This window comes from Aspergillus lucknowensis, assembly GCF_044049455.1.
Source record: "Aspergillus lucknowensis strain CBS 449.75 chromosome Unknown BJX67scaffold_19, whole genome shotgun sequence".
In the NCBI taxonomy this organism is placed as follows: Eukaryota; Fungi; Ascomycota; class Eurotiomycetes; order Eurotiales; family Aspergillaceae; genus Aspergillus; species Aspergillus lucknowensis.
The window spans coordinates 338047-351863 of NW_027263563.1; the positions used below are offsets into that span (position 1 = coordinate 338047).

The 13817-nt window shown below is 55.3% G+C and overlaps 7 protein-coding genes across 7 annotated transcripts; 2 read left to right on the top strand and 5 right to left on the bottom strand.

Annotated features, from left to right (window-relative positions):
* Nucleotides 1–854: 854 nt before the first annotated feature.
* Nucleotides 855–1335, bottom strand: BJX67DRAFT_353031 (uncharacterized protein). The gene is made up of 2 exons (XM_071029080.1): nucleotides 909–1335; nucleotides 855–882 (listed from the first exon to the last, which is right to left on the bottom strand). Exon 1 carries the CDS (start codon nucleotides 1281–1283, stop codon nucleotides 1011–1013), a length of 273 nt encoding a protein of 90 aa, XP_070886375.1. The 5' UTR covers nucleotides 1284–1335; the 3' UTR covers nucleotides 855–882; nucleotides 909–1010.
* A 454-nt stretch (nucleotides 1336–1789) lies between these two features.
* BJX67DRAFT_353033 (uncharacterized protein) lies at nucleotides 1790–3310 on the bottom strand. The gene is made up of 2 exons (XM_071029081.1): nucleotides 2627–3310; nucleotides 1790–2570 (listed from the first exon to the last, which is right to left on the bottom strand). Exons 1-2 carry the CDS (start codon nucleotides 3091–3093, stop codon nucleotides 2324–2326), a joined length of 714 nt encoding a protein of 237 aa, XP_070886376.1. The 5' UTR covers nucleotides 3094–3310; the 3' UTR covers nucleotides 1790–2323.
* A 930-nt stretch (nucleotides 3311–4240) lies between these two features.
* BJX67DRAFT_387948 (transcription factor domain-containing protein) lies at nucleotides 4241–6802 on the bottom strand (the record flags this gene model as incomplete). Its single annotated transcript, XM_071034309.1, has 2 exons — nucleotides 4241–6591; nucleotides 6648–6802. 2 exons carry the CDS (start codon nucleotides 6800–6802, stop codon nucleotides 4743–4745), a joined length of 2004 nt encoding a protein of 667 aa, XP_070886377.1. The 3' UTR covers nucleotides 4241–4742.
* A 373-nt stretch (nucleotides 6803–7175) lies between these two features.
* Nucleotides 7176–7791, bottom strand: BJX67DRAFT_381105 (aldehyde dehydrogenase domain-containing protein; the record flags this gene model as incomplete). The annotated part of the gene is made up of 2 exons (XM_071032959.1): nucleotides 7176–7647; nucleotides 7691–7791. The coding sequence occupies 2 exons, from the start codon at nucleotides 7789–7791 to the stop codon at nucleotides 7176–7178; spliced, it is 573 nt and encodes a 190-aa protein (XP_070886378.1).
* A 354-nt stretch (nucleotides 7792–8145) lies between these two features.
* Nucleotides 8146–10054, top strand: BJX67DRAFT_387951 (putative flavin-containing amine oxidase; the record flags this gene model as incomplete). Its single annotated transcript, XM_071034310.1, has 2 exons — nucleotides 8146–8901; nucleotides 8951–10054. 2 exons carry the CDS (start codon nucleotides 8146–8148, stop codon nucleotides 10019–10021), a joined length of 1827 nt encoding a protein of 608 aa, XP_070886379.1. The 3' UTR covers nucleotides 10022–10054.
* Nucleotides 10055–10187: 133 nt separating this feature from the next.
* On the bottom strand, nucleotides 10188–10994 carry BJX67DRAFT_387953 (uncharacterized protein; the record flags this gene model as incomplete). The annotated part of the gene is made up of 2 exons (XM_071034311.1): nucleotides 10188–10821; nucleotides 10867–10994. 2 exons carry the CDS (start codon nucleotides 10992–10994, stop codon nucleotides 10188–10190), a joined length of 762 nt encoding a protein of 253 aa, XP_070886380.1.
* Nucleotides 10995–11387: 393 nt separating this feature from the next.
* Nucleotides 11388–13519, top strand: BJX67DRAFT_372023 (sodium:solute symporter family protein; the record flags this gene model as incomplete). The annotated part of the gene is made up of 2 exons (XM_071031184.1): nucleotides 11388–11996; nucleotides 12044–13519. 2 exons carry the CDS (start codon nucleotides 11388–11390, stop codon nucleotides 13517–13519), a joined length of 2085 nt encoding a protein of 694 aa, XP_070886381.1.
* Nucleotides 13520–13817: the final 298 nt, after the last annotated feature.

Here is a 13817-nt window from a genome sequence, read left to right on the forward strand (position 1 = left end):
TCTGTCGTTGTGCCTACTGCGGGAATCTCTGCTCCCGCATCCCATGCTTAACTGGACGGGACGTGCTGGGGTTTTCCGACCGTGTCCGTCCTCCGCGTAGCCTCTGCAAATATGGGAGGGTTGTCGGTCTGCTGCTCTCCTGAACCAGCACAACAAACTCGTCGCTCTTTGCACGACGGCGAGATGATCGACCACTCTTGCTGGCGTGGGCGGCGAAGAAATTTCAGATGGATCCCCCTACCAATACAACTCAATCTTTCCTCAATCTTTCCTCAATCTTTCCTCTATTTTACCTCCAAACTACCTCCAAACCCAATAGCATTCGACGGGGGGGAATCAGCAGAAGGTGGCGTGGATCAAGGAAGAAAGGAGCGGATGCGGAAGCCAAAATGACAAACAGTTGGGGAGTGCACGGCTTGGCAAAGGTGCACACGACAACGCTCCCAGAGCCGCTCAAGCGGTCAAGCTTCATGGGAGCAAAGAATTCTCCGTGGATTATTGACGAAGAGGAATCTGCAGAAGATGGTTGACGCAATGATGGTAATTTCTTCGGTCCGTCCCCAGAAGCCCGCGCCAAGCTCTGATTTTCGTGATGGTCGAGAGTGGATCGGAGTGTTGGATTCCAGAGATGGTGGCTGAACTTGGCCGTGTGATGATTTTATCACCCCTGTTCGAGGTGGCTCCCTAAGCCAGTCTGAGTATTTATTGCAACCATATCGGGTTAGTTTTGGGTTTACTTAGGTGTTTTTGGTGAGCAATCAATGCTGGAGGTCTTGCGTTAACAAACCGTTCTTCACGAGCATTTTGTGAGTGGTCACAGTCCCCAACGGACAACCCTGCAGTTCAGTGGGTCTAATGGAACCAACAGTCCGAACTCACACCACCTGCTTACGACGGCCGAGGCCGCGGGAGAGACACAATCGATGACTGAGCTGCTCAAGCGAGGAAAGCTGAAAAGGGGTATGGCTGTGGAAAGAGAAAGATCTCTCCGGACCCTAAAGTTGGTCCTGTTAAAGAGAGATATTAGAAAAAAGAGATGCATAATGCCCAAGAATCGGAAAAAGAAAGAAAGGGGCAAGGGAGACTAGACGGATCGCTGGCATCCACAGCAGCTTTTCGCGTGCCTTACCATCGGGAGGGGAGAGCCGCAGAGCTTCAAAAGCCTCCAGTTCCGACTCCGCATCCGGCCTGCCTTGACTTTTTCCTCTCGTTTCTCCACGTTCGCGCTCCAACGGATGAACGGGACTCAAGGGATCGGCACTGTCGAGTCTGATGACTGCCATCCAGGACGGGAAAAGCAGAGTTCTCCAGGCACCCACTGCTCGGGCGCCCCATGGATGCTATAAAACAGCCATTATAAGGCTGGAGCGCGGAGTAAGCGGCAACCCTCGACACCCACACCTCATTGCCTCCCGCTGGGTGGATCAAAACTTCTTCTGTGTCGGCACAATATTGTCTGTTAGATTCGTGGCTTACTCCTGGAATAATCCTTGACATTCTGTACCCGGTGGGCAGCCAATTCGTGCCACTCTGGAGTCTCGCGACCAGCCTTGCCCGTACTGTAATGGATGGTTCGGCTCTGCCCAAAGTTTCGATAAATCCACTGACAGAGGCTAAAGAATCTCCGTCCAATTAACGTCGGCATCGGTCGGACAATCTGGCAACGGGGAGAGGAACTTATCATCCAAGTTGACACTATGCTATATTGATTTTGAACGCTAATGTGCAAAGGACTCAACAGTGTGTTGAGTCCTTTGCACATTAGCGTTCAACTTTAAAAATAAGCCACTCACACTGCCCCATAGAACACGGCCCCACCCGCCTTTCATGGTTTGGCAGGTGGAAGAGTTCACCTGCAATTAATCATCCGCCGGGTGGATCAAAAACCGGTCGGCATTCGAAGAATCGCGCGAAACCCCATTCTCCGAGCGGAGACTGGTGGGAAGGCCAGGGGTCAGGGCTGGTCCCCTCTTTGAGCAGAATCTAACCTCTTTGGGGCTGGTATCAGATCTGGCCCTCGGGCTGTCATCCATAAGCTTTGTCTTTGCCGAATGGTCCATCTGGGGACAGCTGGGTGTGGGGGAAGTGGCGGCTTCAAAAGAAGATGATCGTCAATAGGCAAGTTTATCTCACTGCTTATTCGCTTTCGCAGCTGTTCTGTGGTACGGGAACCTCGTGCCATCATTGCGCCAACAGCGTGGCAACCCTTCGATTGTGCAAGTATATTATTTGACGACGCTCCAGCTTGAACATAGACATCCTAAAAAACAATGATAACTCCGAAGAACACCGCTTTAAGCCTGTGACCGCTGTTGCCAAACAGTCAGTTGACTCCGTCTCGCGCCTTCAAACCCCGATTACCAACACCAGAGTGCACCCGACGCAAATGCTCGGCCAGGTTATCTTTGCGGTTAAACGCTTTCTCGCAACCGTGTGCCTGACACTTGAAGGACTTCGGGAACCTATGTTGTGTATCGATGTGTCGCCTCAACTCTGCCTCCCGGGAGAATGTCCCGGTATAGTTGCAACCGGCCCACGGGCATATGCGGTCGGGGGTGCGGTCGGGTCCACTACCACAGGCAGAATTCAGCATATTGGTACGGGTTAGGAGAGGAATGATGCCCACCTTGGTCTGGATACCCTACGAGAAGCATTCCCGTTTTGAGTGTAGCTGTGTGGCACTGGTACTGACACTGGAGTTTGTGGCTCATGACCGGCAACATATGTGTCGGGGGAGTGCTGGGATGAATACGCAGCTGCGACCAGACCCCCGTTTTCGTACTGGAGTGAGTCGGCGGTATTGAGTTCATCCCGGGGACCGTATAAGTATGCGTTGTCTTGCGGGTTAATGTTCGACAAATTCGCTTGTGGATGGGGTTGGGGCATCGCGTATCCTGGATGCAACCAGGGTGGAGTCGGCTGAGCAACATGATGGAACGGTGGGTTACCGTTAGGTTGGAAGCTGTCTTGCATATTGATAGGATATTGAGGCAAAGGAGCTGAAGGGTTTGCCGGAAAATGCGAAGCTTGACGTGTGTCTTCATTTTCATGGGCCCATAGCCTCCAGGGAAAGTGGGATGACTCTGGTGACATGATCGCTGAGCTGCCTCGATAGAACCCTGGAGATAATGTGTGGAAAGCTTGATGGGGAGGTTAAGGATCGGACAGAGGGCGGAACCAGGAGAATGGGGACTTATGAACTAGGTGGAAATTAATGATGGAGAAGCTCGCCTTACATTGCCCGAGGAACAGAGCCATTTCTTGAACAGTCTGCAAGCTGGAAAAAACTATTTGTTTGGTAGAGCGTTACTGGCCAGCTGAAAGCCAGAGCCTGGGAGCCACCTTGAGGAGTCCATGTTCAGCAGATTGGCGTGAAGACTGGCGAATCACCCTGCAAGCAAGAAGACCCGCCATAGGGTCCTGGGGTGAGGACAGAGAGGCTCGCCATGGATCTGCAGGCACCGTCCGGAGATCACTTGCCTCGCGGCCATGCTCCACGCCATTGCTTGGAAAGTCGTCGATGAGGGTCGGAGTCCTCGTCTTGGCCGCTCCCCCAATCGCCCGCTGCGCTAGCCATGACGGACAGACGCGCACGATGCAAGGGTTGGGCAAGTCAATAATAATTAATTCAAAGTTACTTGTCGCAACGCCGCACCACTAATCGCGAGAGGCTCCCGGTGAACCACCCTGGATATGGAACTTCAATTACTGGAAGGAGCTGGTAGGAAATGCGCATCTCCATAGGAATGGGCATTTGCGTTGGTCCATAGCGACGACACCCAGGGAAGGCTAGGAGAGTCTGACGACATCGTTAGAGGGCTGAAGAGTGAGCTGGATTTATGGATTTCGACATCCTCACGAGGCTGCTGTGAAGAGGACGGCGGGAGAAACATGATTCTCATAGTGCAGGGAGCACACAGGTAGCACCTTTTTTGCCCTCTTCTTCTCGTCCCCGTCGCCGGGACCTCGACAGGATTGGTCATGGCCAGAGTGCCAAACCGTTGAGGTTTGGAGATGATGCCACCTGGACCCGTGGACGCCGATCACTGTAGCTCTCTTCGCGACCGCAAACAGGGCGGCGCAGAACAAATCAGCGGCTGGGCTGAAGGTGCAGTCTCGAGGAGAAGAGCCAGTCCAAGACACGAGAGAGAGAATCGATTGGATCGATCGCCCGGGCGCGACGCAGATCTTGCCTCTCATGCTCAATCATCCCCCATCTTTCCTACATCTTCCCAACATCTTACCTACATTTTACCTCCATTTTACCTCCATCTTACCTCCATCTTACCTCAATCTTACCTCAATCTTACCTCCATCTTACCTCCATCTTTCCTCCATCTTTCCTCCATCTTTCCTCCATCTTTCCTCCATCTTTCCTCCATCTTTCCTCCAAACTACCTCCAAACTACCTCCAAACCCTATAGCATTCGAACCCGCAGAGTTCTCCAGGACCCACTCCTTGGGTGCGCGATGAATGCGAAGAAACAGCCATTATATGGGTATGGAGCGCGTGATCAGTGATCCTTCTCGACACCCAGACTTCGTTGCCTCCCGCGGAGTGTATAAACTGTTTCCTGAAATCTTGTTCCTTCGATTCGTTGGTGGATAATCCCCGACATACCGATACCCGGTGGACGGCCGAGGTCGATTCTTGTCATTCCGCAGTGCTTCGATCTTCCGCACCTCGCTAGCCTTGCCCGTCATGGTGGCTCCGACTTCGGCTCTGCGCAAAGCTTCAGAGGCTAGAGAAGTTCCGTCCAATTAACGTCAATACTCAACCACTCTCTCCCCCCAGGCGCCGGCTGCGGCGGCTGCGCCCCAGCCAGCAACCGATACCAGTCCGGTTGTATCTCGGGGACAATAACGGCCTCACCCTGTAGGCCCTGCGCGACATACGACTTATATTCCTGATAAATCTCGTGGAAGACGCTGTGCACGGCCTCCGCATTCGGCCAGTACCCGGCCAGTAATCGCGCAGGATGCAGGAGGCGCCCCAGGCGCTCGAGCGCGTGGATCGCGACGAGGAAGGCCTGCGCTGCGATCGCGGCGCGGATCTCGTTGGCGAGTTGGATCCCGGCGGCTGTGACGGCGCTCACGGAGGTGAAGTGGCATTGAGCCAGGGCGTTGTGGGAGACGAGGGTCTCGAGGGCGCGGATGATGGATTGCGCGGCTGTTGAGCAGACGGATTGGCTGGAGGGTTCGTTGGGGAAGTTCCGGTGCAGGTGTAGGAGGAGAAGGTTGTAGTGCATGTGCAGCTGGCAGGTCCAGGAGTCTTCGGTGTCGCTGTTGTTGTCGTTGTCGTCGCGTGCTGATGATGGGATCGCGGAGTTGAGACTCCATTGGCAGAGGCGGGTGTTGATGCTGTGGAGGTCGATTATCCGGTTCTGGGTGGGTTCGTTGAGCGTGAGAATGTCCAGGCCGATGTAGGCCAGCTCGACCATGCGGATGATGAAGTCTGGTCGGAGGCCGCCGGCGTTGGATGGAGGTTGTTGGCCCGGGGTGTCTGTCATGTCTTCGGCGGAGAGGGTGAGCTGGTCGATATTCTCTGCGCGGACTGCGCACGGCCGGCCGTTCTCAAGGGACGAGAAGACCTCGCAGATGAACGCGGACCACCAGCATCGTCGGTACTGCGATGTCTCCTTCGGGGGTAGTGTAGGGCTTTGTCGGTGCATTCCCAGACCACAGCCAATGCGGACCGCGATGCCACTCCAGTACCACGGCCCGCCTGTCACTGTATCTCCATCGCCGACATGTCTCGTAAAGAGGACAGCGGCTTGCATAAGGAACGCGCGATCCGTTTCATGCCGCATGTGGAAGAGCATACTCGCACGGCGAAATAGCGTCGTCTTAACCGCATGCCGTGCGCTAGCCACCAAGGGGTGCGAGCAGGCATGTGCCCCGGCCATCAACACGGCCTGGAAGAGCAGCAATGGCGGCGGTCTATCCGAGGACCTGTAGCTAGCCATGAACTCGGGCATCGAGATGACAGGATGAAACGGGTGCACATGCTCGAAGTACGCAGCGACGAGGGCATCCCGCACCTCCTGAGCCGGGAACGACGAGACGTCCGAGGCCAGGTCCGTCGTCGTTATGCCACTCCATACCTCCGGCCCTGGTTTCCATCCGTTCTTCGGTCGGATGGGCGGGTACGGGTAGTGCACCACTTTACTCGTGGCGTCGTCGCTGTGGATGCTGATGTCTTCGAGGACGGGGTTATTCGCTATGCCCGCTAGGTTGGCTAGCGGCGGTGGAGACTGGCGCGATGCGCGATGGAGCTGCACGAGGTGGACAAGATTTGACACCGCGGTGCCTACGTAGGCAATACGCATGTAGTTCAGGGAGTCAAAGACGACCCAAGCGCCTGCATTGATTCCGTGCCGGAAGAAGCGTGACAGTCCGCTGCGTGCGAAATCCTCTCGACCTGCCGAGGGCTGCGATGGCAGGGAGGCAGTCGACGAGGGCGAGGTGGTTGCTGTTCCCGTCGTTGGCTGGGTTCCCCTGCCCTTCTCAAGGCCTTCTGTAGAGCTGCGACGCCCAGATCGACGAGCATGAGTTGACGGGCGATTCGGTTTGGCCCATTGCGTGGTTGAACTAGGCCGAGTCAGTTGGTGAACCACATCTCGATTGATCCCAGGCCGTAAGCGTACCGACACACGAGCCCCGACTTCTCGCAGACAGAGCACGAGCCAGCGGGCTGCTCGTCGATGTCGCAACGGACCTTGCGCCGGCGACAGAGGTCGCATGCCTTCCGTTGCTGTCGCTTCCGACGTCTGTTTGGAGATTGATATGGTGATGAGTCCATCTCGACGGAAGTGGCTGCGGCTCCCAGAGCGCTCTGGGGGCACAGGGGTTTAAACGGCTCGTTACCGGCTCCGAGAAGGTGGGGATTATCTCGCCGGAAGCGACAATGATTTGCTAATCGCTCTGATATTGGAGACTAGTCTGTGGAGATTTCAAGGTTAGATATCATCCCCTCACGCCTGCCTGCTATCGGATTGATTATGGTCCTCTGCCGCAGAGAGCCCTCCGATTTATGCTCCTCCCCTCTCGACCGAGTCTAGACTGTTTGATGCCCCGAACCTGCAGTCGTCAGTATCTCGGAAGAGTTGGGGCACTGAGGCGTTGGGGAACATACAGAACCGGTGGGTCGGAGATGGATCCGCAGTTGATGGCAGCTATGCCGCTTTCAATCTGTTCAGATAGACGAATTGGCGGTTGAGATCTTGCGTAAAGATGCAGGAGGCCAGCCCGGCGTCGCAGTTATTCGCTGCGGCGATAACTTGGTCTTCATCGTGTAATCGGTAGAGCCTCGCGACCGGACCGAAGACCCCCTCGCGAGAGATCCCCATGCTGTCGCTGACGTGGGTGCGGATGGTTAGTTTGAAGAAACAATGCCCTACCCTGGGTCGATATTTCGAGAGCGCAGTTGGTGAGGAAGAGTTGGCACCATACCGAGGCCTGGACGACGATTGCATCCAAGAACCACCTTTGCAGCTTGGGTCACAGCATTGTTCAAGGTCGGACACCCTTTCAGCAGTTGCAGTGCTTATCAAGGGACCATGTGTCGATGCCAGCTCATGGCCAGAGCCCAGTTTGACCCCCTGCGCAGCTTGAGTCAGGCGCTGGACGAAGACATCGTCGACGACACTGTGTACGAAGATGCAGTTAGCATACCTGCATGTCTGCTCACTGTGCTTGAACTTCACGATGACCACCAGGGGGAGAGAGCGCACCGAATGCGTCGAAGGTCTGCTTCCAGCGGGGAGGTATCGGTCGAATATCGGTCGTCATCTTGAATTGTACCTCTTCTGGACTGGCGTTAGAATACTTGTTGGCATGTCGTGACATCGAATCGGTAGCCCACAGAGCCTTCAGTGCATTGCCCAATGTTAGGAAACCCTATTTCGGCAACCAAGTAGGATCTTCAAACACGGCCCGTTTTACCAAGCGGTCATCGACGTGAACGTTGATCTCATGTTCGGAGCCGACAGGCGCGCTTGTTGGAGATGGTCGCGCTGTCGGCGGTGCTGTGGTCCACAGCGACGATGGCGCTAATTACTTGGGTTTTAGATCCATACTGGTGGGCTATTAAGTAGTCCTTGTAGTCGCATCTTGCAGTCTTTATTTATCTACAGATTCCGCATCATGACACGCATTGAGACTGTTGACCTTGCGACGACCACAGTGGCCTACTATGCACCTGCGACCGTTGCACCGGCAAATGCCCAGGTCATTCACGTCGCCGGACAGCCAGGAAGTACCAGCGGCGGTGTTGTACCAGCGGACTACGAATCGCAAATCCATTTAGCACTGTTGAACCTTCGCAAGATCCTCATCGTTGCCGGGGCGTCCGTGAAAGACATCTTAAAACTTACCGTCTACATCGTCAACTATAACCCTGCGCATCGCGTACACACGAGGCACATCCAACGCTTCCTGGCTGGCCATCGCCCTGCAATAACTCTGGTGCCAGTGGCCCAGCTTGCAGCCTCAGGATGGCTGTTCGAGGTTGACGCGGTCGTTTCTCGCCCCGTACCCAAATCTGTGCCGTTACCATTGGCGGCGCCGCCCGCGCGAGACGACGTAGACGTGGTTATTATCGGGGCGGGACTGGCAGGCCTCAGTGCGGCGACGGAGGTTCTAAAAGCCGGCTTCTCGTGTGCGGTCTTGGAAGCTAGAGACCGCGTAGGAGGAAAGACATGGTCCCAGCATATTCCTGGGGACGAGTCTGCCATAGTCGACGTCGGAGCGGCCTGGATGAACGATGTGAACCAGAGCAAGGTGTATGCACTGGCAAAGCGCTTTGGAGCAGAAGTCCTAGAGCAGAATACAACTGGACTATGTGTCCTGCAGGGTGCCAACGGGAAATGCTCGACTTTCCAATACGGTGACCTCCCAAAGGTAGTCCCAATTACGGGCTGGTTACTGGACCTGGCTAACATTCGCATAGTTCGACACTGTTACTGCTCGAGATGTCGTCAGGATCCGCGACATGGTTGAGGCGGACTGCCACACACTAGACCCCGAGCGACCTCATAACATGGAGTGGGATTCTATGACATTTGAGGCATACTTGCGATCTCGGGGTGCAGGTCCTGAGAGTTTGGCGACGGCGACTGTCTGGACGCGAGCTATGTTGGGCCAGGATCCTCGCGATATCTCCGCGCTGTATTTCCTCGCGTACTGCAAATCCGGAGGTGGCTTACTGCAGATGCGGTCGGACCGCGAGGGTGGCGGACAGCATCTACGAATTCGTCAGGGTACGCAGATGATTGCGACTGGCATGGCAGATGCCCTTCCCGAGGGGACTATTCGCCTATCGAGCGCTGTCTGTACTATCACACAGGACGGCTCTTCCAGTGTTGAGATAATAACGACCGGACAAACGTCAATACGCGCTCGAAAGGTTATCTCGACTGTTCCCAGCCCTGTGCTCAATACAATCACTTTCAACCCTAAGTTGCCGCCCGCTAAGCAGTTGTGGGCCGAATCATCGACCTACGGATACTACACCAAAGCGATGATGATATTCCGCACCCCGTTCTGGGCCGAGAAGGGATACTGTGGCTTGATTCAGTCATTCACAGGCCCGGCATCAGTCATCCGCGACACTAGCAGCCACCCCGATAAGAAGTATGTCTTGACCTGCTTCATGTCTGGGGATCCTGGCCGGGCTTGGGCGGCTTTGCTGACCGGTCAGCGTGAGAAGGTGCTCGTGCAGCAGATCGGGGAGCTCTTCGGGGCGGAAGTCGAGGCCCGTCGCGACTTTGTGAATATGGTTACGTACGAGTGGGTGAATGACCCTTACTCTGGATGGGGCTGCCCCTGTATCGCGATGACTCCGGGCGTCCTGGATACCGTCGGCGGGCCTTTGATCCGAGAGCCGGTTGGGAACGTGCACTTTGCTGGCACTGAGACGGCTGTCAAGTGGAGGGGTTATATGGAAGGCGCCATTGAGAGTGGAGAGCGCGCTGCTGCCGAAGTTGTCGAGGCGACGAGGGTCGTGCCTGCCCGTTTGTAGACATGTGTAGATCTGCATAGAAGGAACAATGACATAGAAGGAACGACTAGATTTAATTAAGCTCTCAATGCTCAGTATTGTTCTCACTGGCCCTATACAAGCTTTCTAGTAACAGTAGTGCTCGTCGTTGGCAGAGTTAAACCGCCACTAGACCTGTAACCTTGAATTACACCCTTCTCTCCCGATTAAACTGATCTGCTACCTCCCTGGTGGCCTTCACAATCTCAATGCACCCCGGCGAGTCCGAGTGGCAGCAAATGGAGATGGGGAAGTCCTTCACAGGCAACTCGACCTCCTTGCCCGTGACCGTAACAACCCTACTCTCGTAGAGCTGCTTCCTGACATGCTCCTTAACGGCGTCCATCTTCCACGGCTTCTTCTTACGGTCGACAATCAGCGTCCCGTCCTCTCGATAATTGACATCGCCAAAGTATTCTGCCCAGAATTCCAATCCAGCCTCCTTCGCCGTTGTCTCCATGTGTGTGCCGGCCAGTCCAAAGACCCTCATGCCCCTTGGCACAGCTGCCCACACAGCTCGTGAGACCTCAATATCCCGCACCATCATTCCGTACAGAATGCCATGCGGCTTTACGTGATGCATCTCGACACCCTCCCGGTCGAGGAACGCCTTTAGCGCGCCGATTTGATATACAACATTCGCAGTATGCTCTTCCGCAGTCAGCTTCATCTCGCGGCGACCGAAGCCTTGCACATCGGGGAGGCCGGGGTGGGCCCCGATTTTGACGCCCTGGGCTTTGCAGAGTGCGACTGTCTCTGCCATGATGAGGGGATCGCCGGCGCTGCTGGTGTTAGTTTCAGTTGGGCCTCACGGATGGAGTGCGTACTGGAAGCCACATGCAATGTTGGCATGATCGATCATCGGGAGGAGCTCTCTGTCAGGTCCGCAGACATAATTGCCGTAGGCCTCGCCCATGTCAACGTTAATCAGTGCTTTTCTCATGGTTGGCGCCATTTTACACGGTCAGAATTGCTAAACTCAAGCTTCGAATGTAGCGAAATAGAGTAGGTGAATACGGAGATTCTCACTCGGGACTGTTTCAAATACTCCAAAGGCGCGTTATTTCGCCTCGCCCTTCCCCGCTCTGATACAGACCAAGGTTGGAGATGGCAGCTATCTCGGAACCGAGATACTATCAGCAGAGTTGGAGTAATCTCTGGTGGAACCTTCCCCGGTATCAGGATTTGGATCCACTCCCATGGGCATCCAAGCCTTATCGCCCATCTGACTTGATGACGCTGTGAGATAGCTGGGGCTCGGGGTTCGGGAGCTGGAGATAGTATATGACTCCTCGCCGTCTCCTTTTTGCCGCATCATGCGAGACAACTCACGCGAAAACCCGCCATAATGTCCCATAGTGCGGAGGGAAATGTCTTCCAAACCCCACCTCCATTGTCTCAGGGGGTAGGCTACGGCATTGCCGTTGGCGTCGGTGCTGTCTTCGCCATCGGCATGTCCCTGACCTCCTGGCTGCTCAGCAGGTACATGAACGAGATCCAGGACTCGGAGATGTTCATGACAGCAAAGCATACCATCAAGGCAGGGCTGACGGCGTCTGCAGTCGTCTCGTCCTGGACTATCGCCACCACCCTTCTCACCAGCACTACCTATGGCTATCTCTATGGGGTCTCCGGGCCCTTCTGGTACGCTGCGGGAGCCAGCGTGCAGATTCTGCTGTTCTCCGTCGCGGCAGTCGAGCTCAAGCGGAAGGCTCCCAACGCGCAGACCTATCTGCAAGTCGTCAAGGTTCGCTATGGCAGTGCGGTTCACTTGCTCTACACGACATACTCGGGTGTATACCAAATCATCACCACGGTAAACCTCCTCGTCGGAGGATCTGCAGTGTTTGCCTCTATGACTGGGGTCAACCGAGACGCGATATGCTACCTTCTGCCTATTGGGGTCGTTATATACACGCTGATGGGAGGAATCAAGGCGACCTTCATCACCGACTGGGTAAGCCGTCCGGAGTATTCTGCAGCAGCCGTGCTAATTTGGGATAGATTCACACAGTCATTATCTACATCATCATGCTGATAGCCCTGTTCGTGTTCTATACTACCTCTGACATTGCAGGCTCGCCAACAAAGGTTTGGGAGCTTCTAAGAGACGCCGCTGCGCTGCATCCGGTCGATGGAAATGCCGGTGGGCAATATCTGACGATGAGGTCGCAAGAAGGGGGTTACGTCGGACTCGTTTTCATCGGCGCGGGCTTTGCAGCTTGCGTCGACAGCCAACTGTTCCAGAAAGCCATCGCTGCTGACCCACGCACGACTTCAACAGGGTATATTCTTGGTGGTCTGTCATGGTTCACCATCCCATTCGTCCTTGCGAGCACGTTTGGCCTCGCCGCTGCTGCTCTTGAGCATCTGCCCGAGTGGCCAACATTCCCGAACCGGATGAACGACTACGAGGTTGCGTCTGGCCTCGCCATGCCATATGCCGCTTTGGCAATGATGGGGAATGGAGGGGTTGTGGCTGTCTTGCTCATGATTTTCATGGCTGTCACCAGCGCCATGTCGTCAGAAACCGTGGCCACGACCGCACTGGTAACGTACAACGTGTACCAGGCTTATATCAAGCCAAAGGCCACGGGGAGGGAGCTCCTGTACTTCTCCCATTTTATCACTGTTGGATTCGCCATCTTCTGCTCGTCAATCGCGGTGGCCTTCAACCACGGCGGCTTCAGCGTCGGATTCCTGATCACAGCAATCGGCATCTTCGTCGACAGCGCAATCGTCCCAATGGCATGCACCATCATGTGGAGGAAGCAGTCAGCCGCAGCAGCATTCATCGTCCCTCCCCTGTGCTCGATATTCGGCCTCATCGCCTGGTTCTGCACCACATACACCCATCACGGCGTGGTAACCATCACCACGCTGAACGCCAACCTCCCCCTCGTAGCAGGAAACATCACAGCCCTGTGCTCACCCCTCATCCTAACCCCACTAATAACCTATCTCAAACCAGACAACTTCAACTGGCAAATCCTCAAGGACCAAATCCACCGCGGCGACGACGAACACGTCACAGTTTCCGCAACGCACCCCGAGGACGCCGCCTCCGCCGCCGCGCGCGCCGAACGAGAAAAACAAGCAGAGGAAGAAAACGACAGGTCCCTGCACAAGGCACGCAATCGCTCCCTCTTCCTCGGCCTCTTCCTGACCATCTCCCTTGTCATCCTCTGGCCGATCCCGATGTACGCGTCCAGCTACGTGTTCAGCACGGCGTTCTTCACGGGGTGGGTGGCGTTCCTGTTTATCTGGGCGTTCTTTGCAGCGGGCGTTATTCTCTTCTTGCCGATTGTTGAGGGGTACAGAGAGATAGGGCTTGTTGTGAATCGGGTCTTGGGGAGGAGGAGCAAGAGGAGGGAGACGACTGTCCTGGTTCAGGGCGAGCAGTTGGAGGATACGGGCACCGTCACCGCGTCGTCTGAGAAGACGACAGCGACGAGTTCCGAGAGTAAAGTAGAGACTTAGCGTTTTATTCGGTTGACGTTTGTATATTCACTCGAGGTCCTAAGCACTGGAGACAGGCCGAAAGATTGACACCTACCTTGTTGGGTTGAGAGTCTTTTCGCTTGACAATCTGAAACAATCATTAACTTCTGTGGAGACCCTATTTCGACAGAAAGATAGCGTTCCCAGCGCCAGATTTGGAGCGCGTCGTGCATATCTCGAGCTCCTGATTGATGGGTGCCATTCGGAGCCGACACTTTCGGAGCCGCCGCGTATCTCAGGCCTCCGCCACAGAGCAGCACTCGAAGCGACCTCTTTA

Coding starts and splice junctions, on each gene's coding strand:
- BJX67DRAFT_353033 (XM_071029081.1), bottom strand. CDS start 3,093: ATGTCACCAGAGTCATCCCACTTTCCCTGGAGGCTATGGGCCCATGAA. Junction 2,571..2,626: donor CGTAGGGTATCCAGACCAAG/GTGGGCATCATT, acceptor TGCCTGTGGTAG/TGGACCCGACCGCACCCCCG.
- BJX67DRAFT_353031 (XM_071029080.1), bottom strand. CDS start 1,283: ATGGCAGTCATCAGACTCGACAGTGCCGATCCCTTGAGTCCCGTTCAT.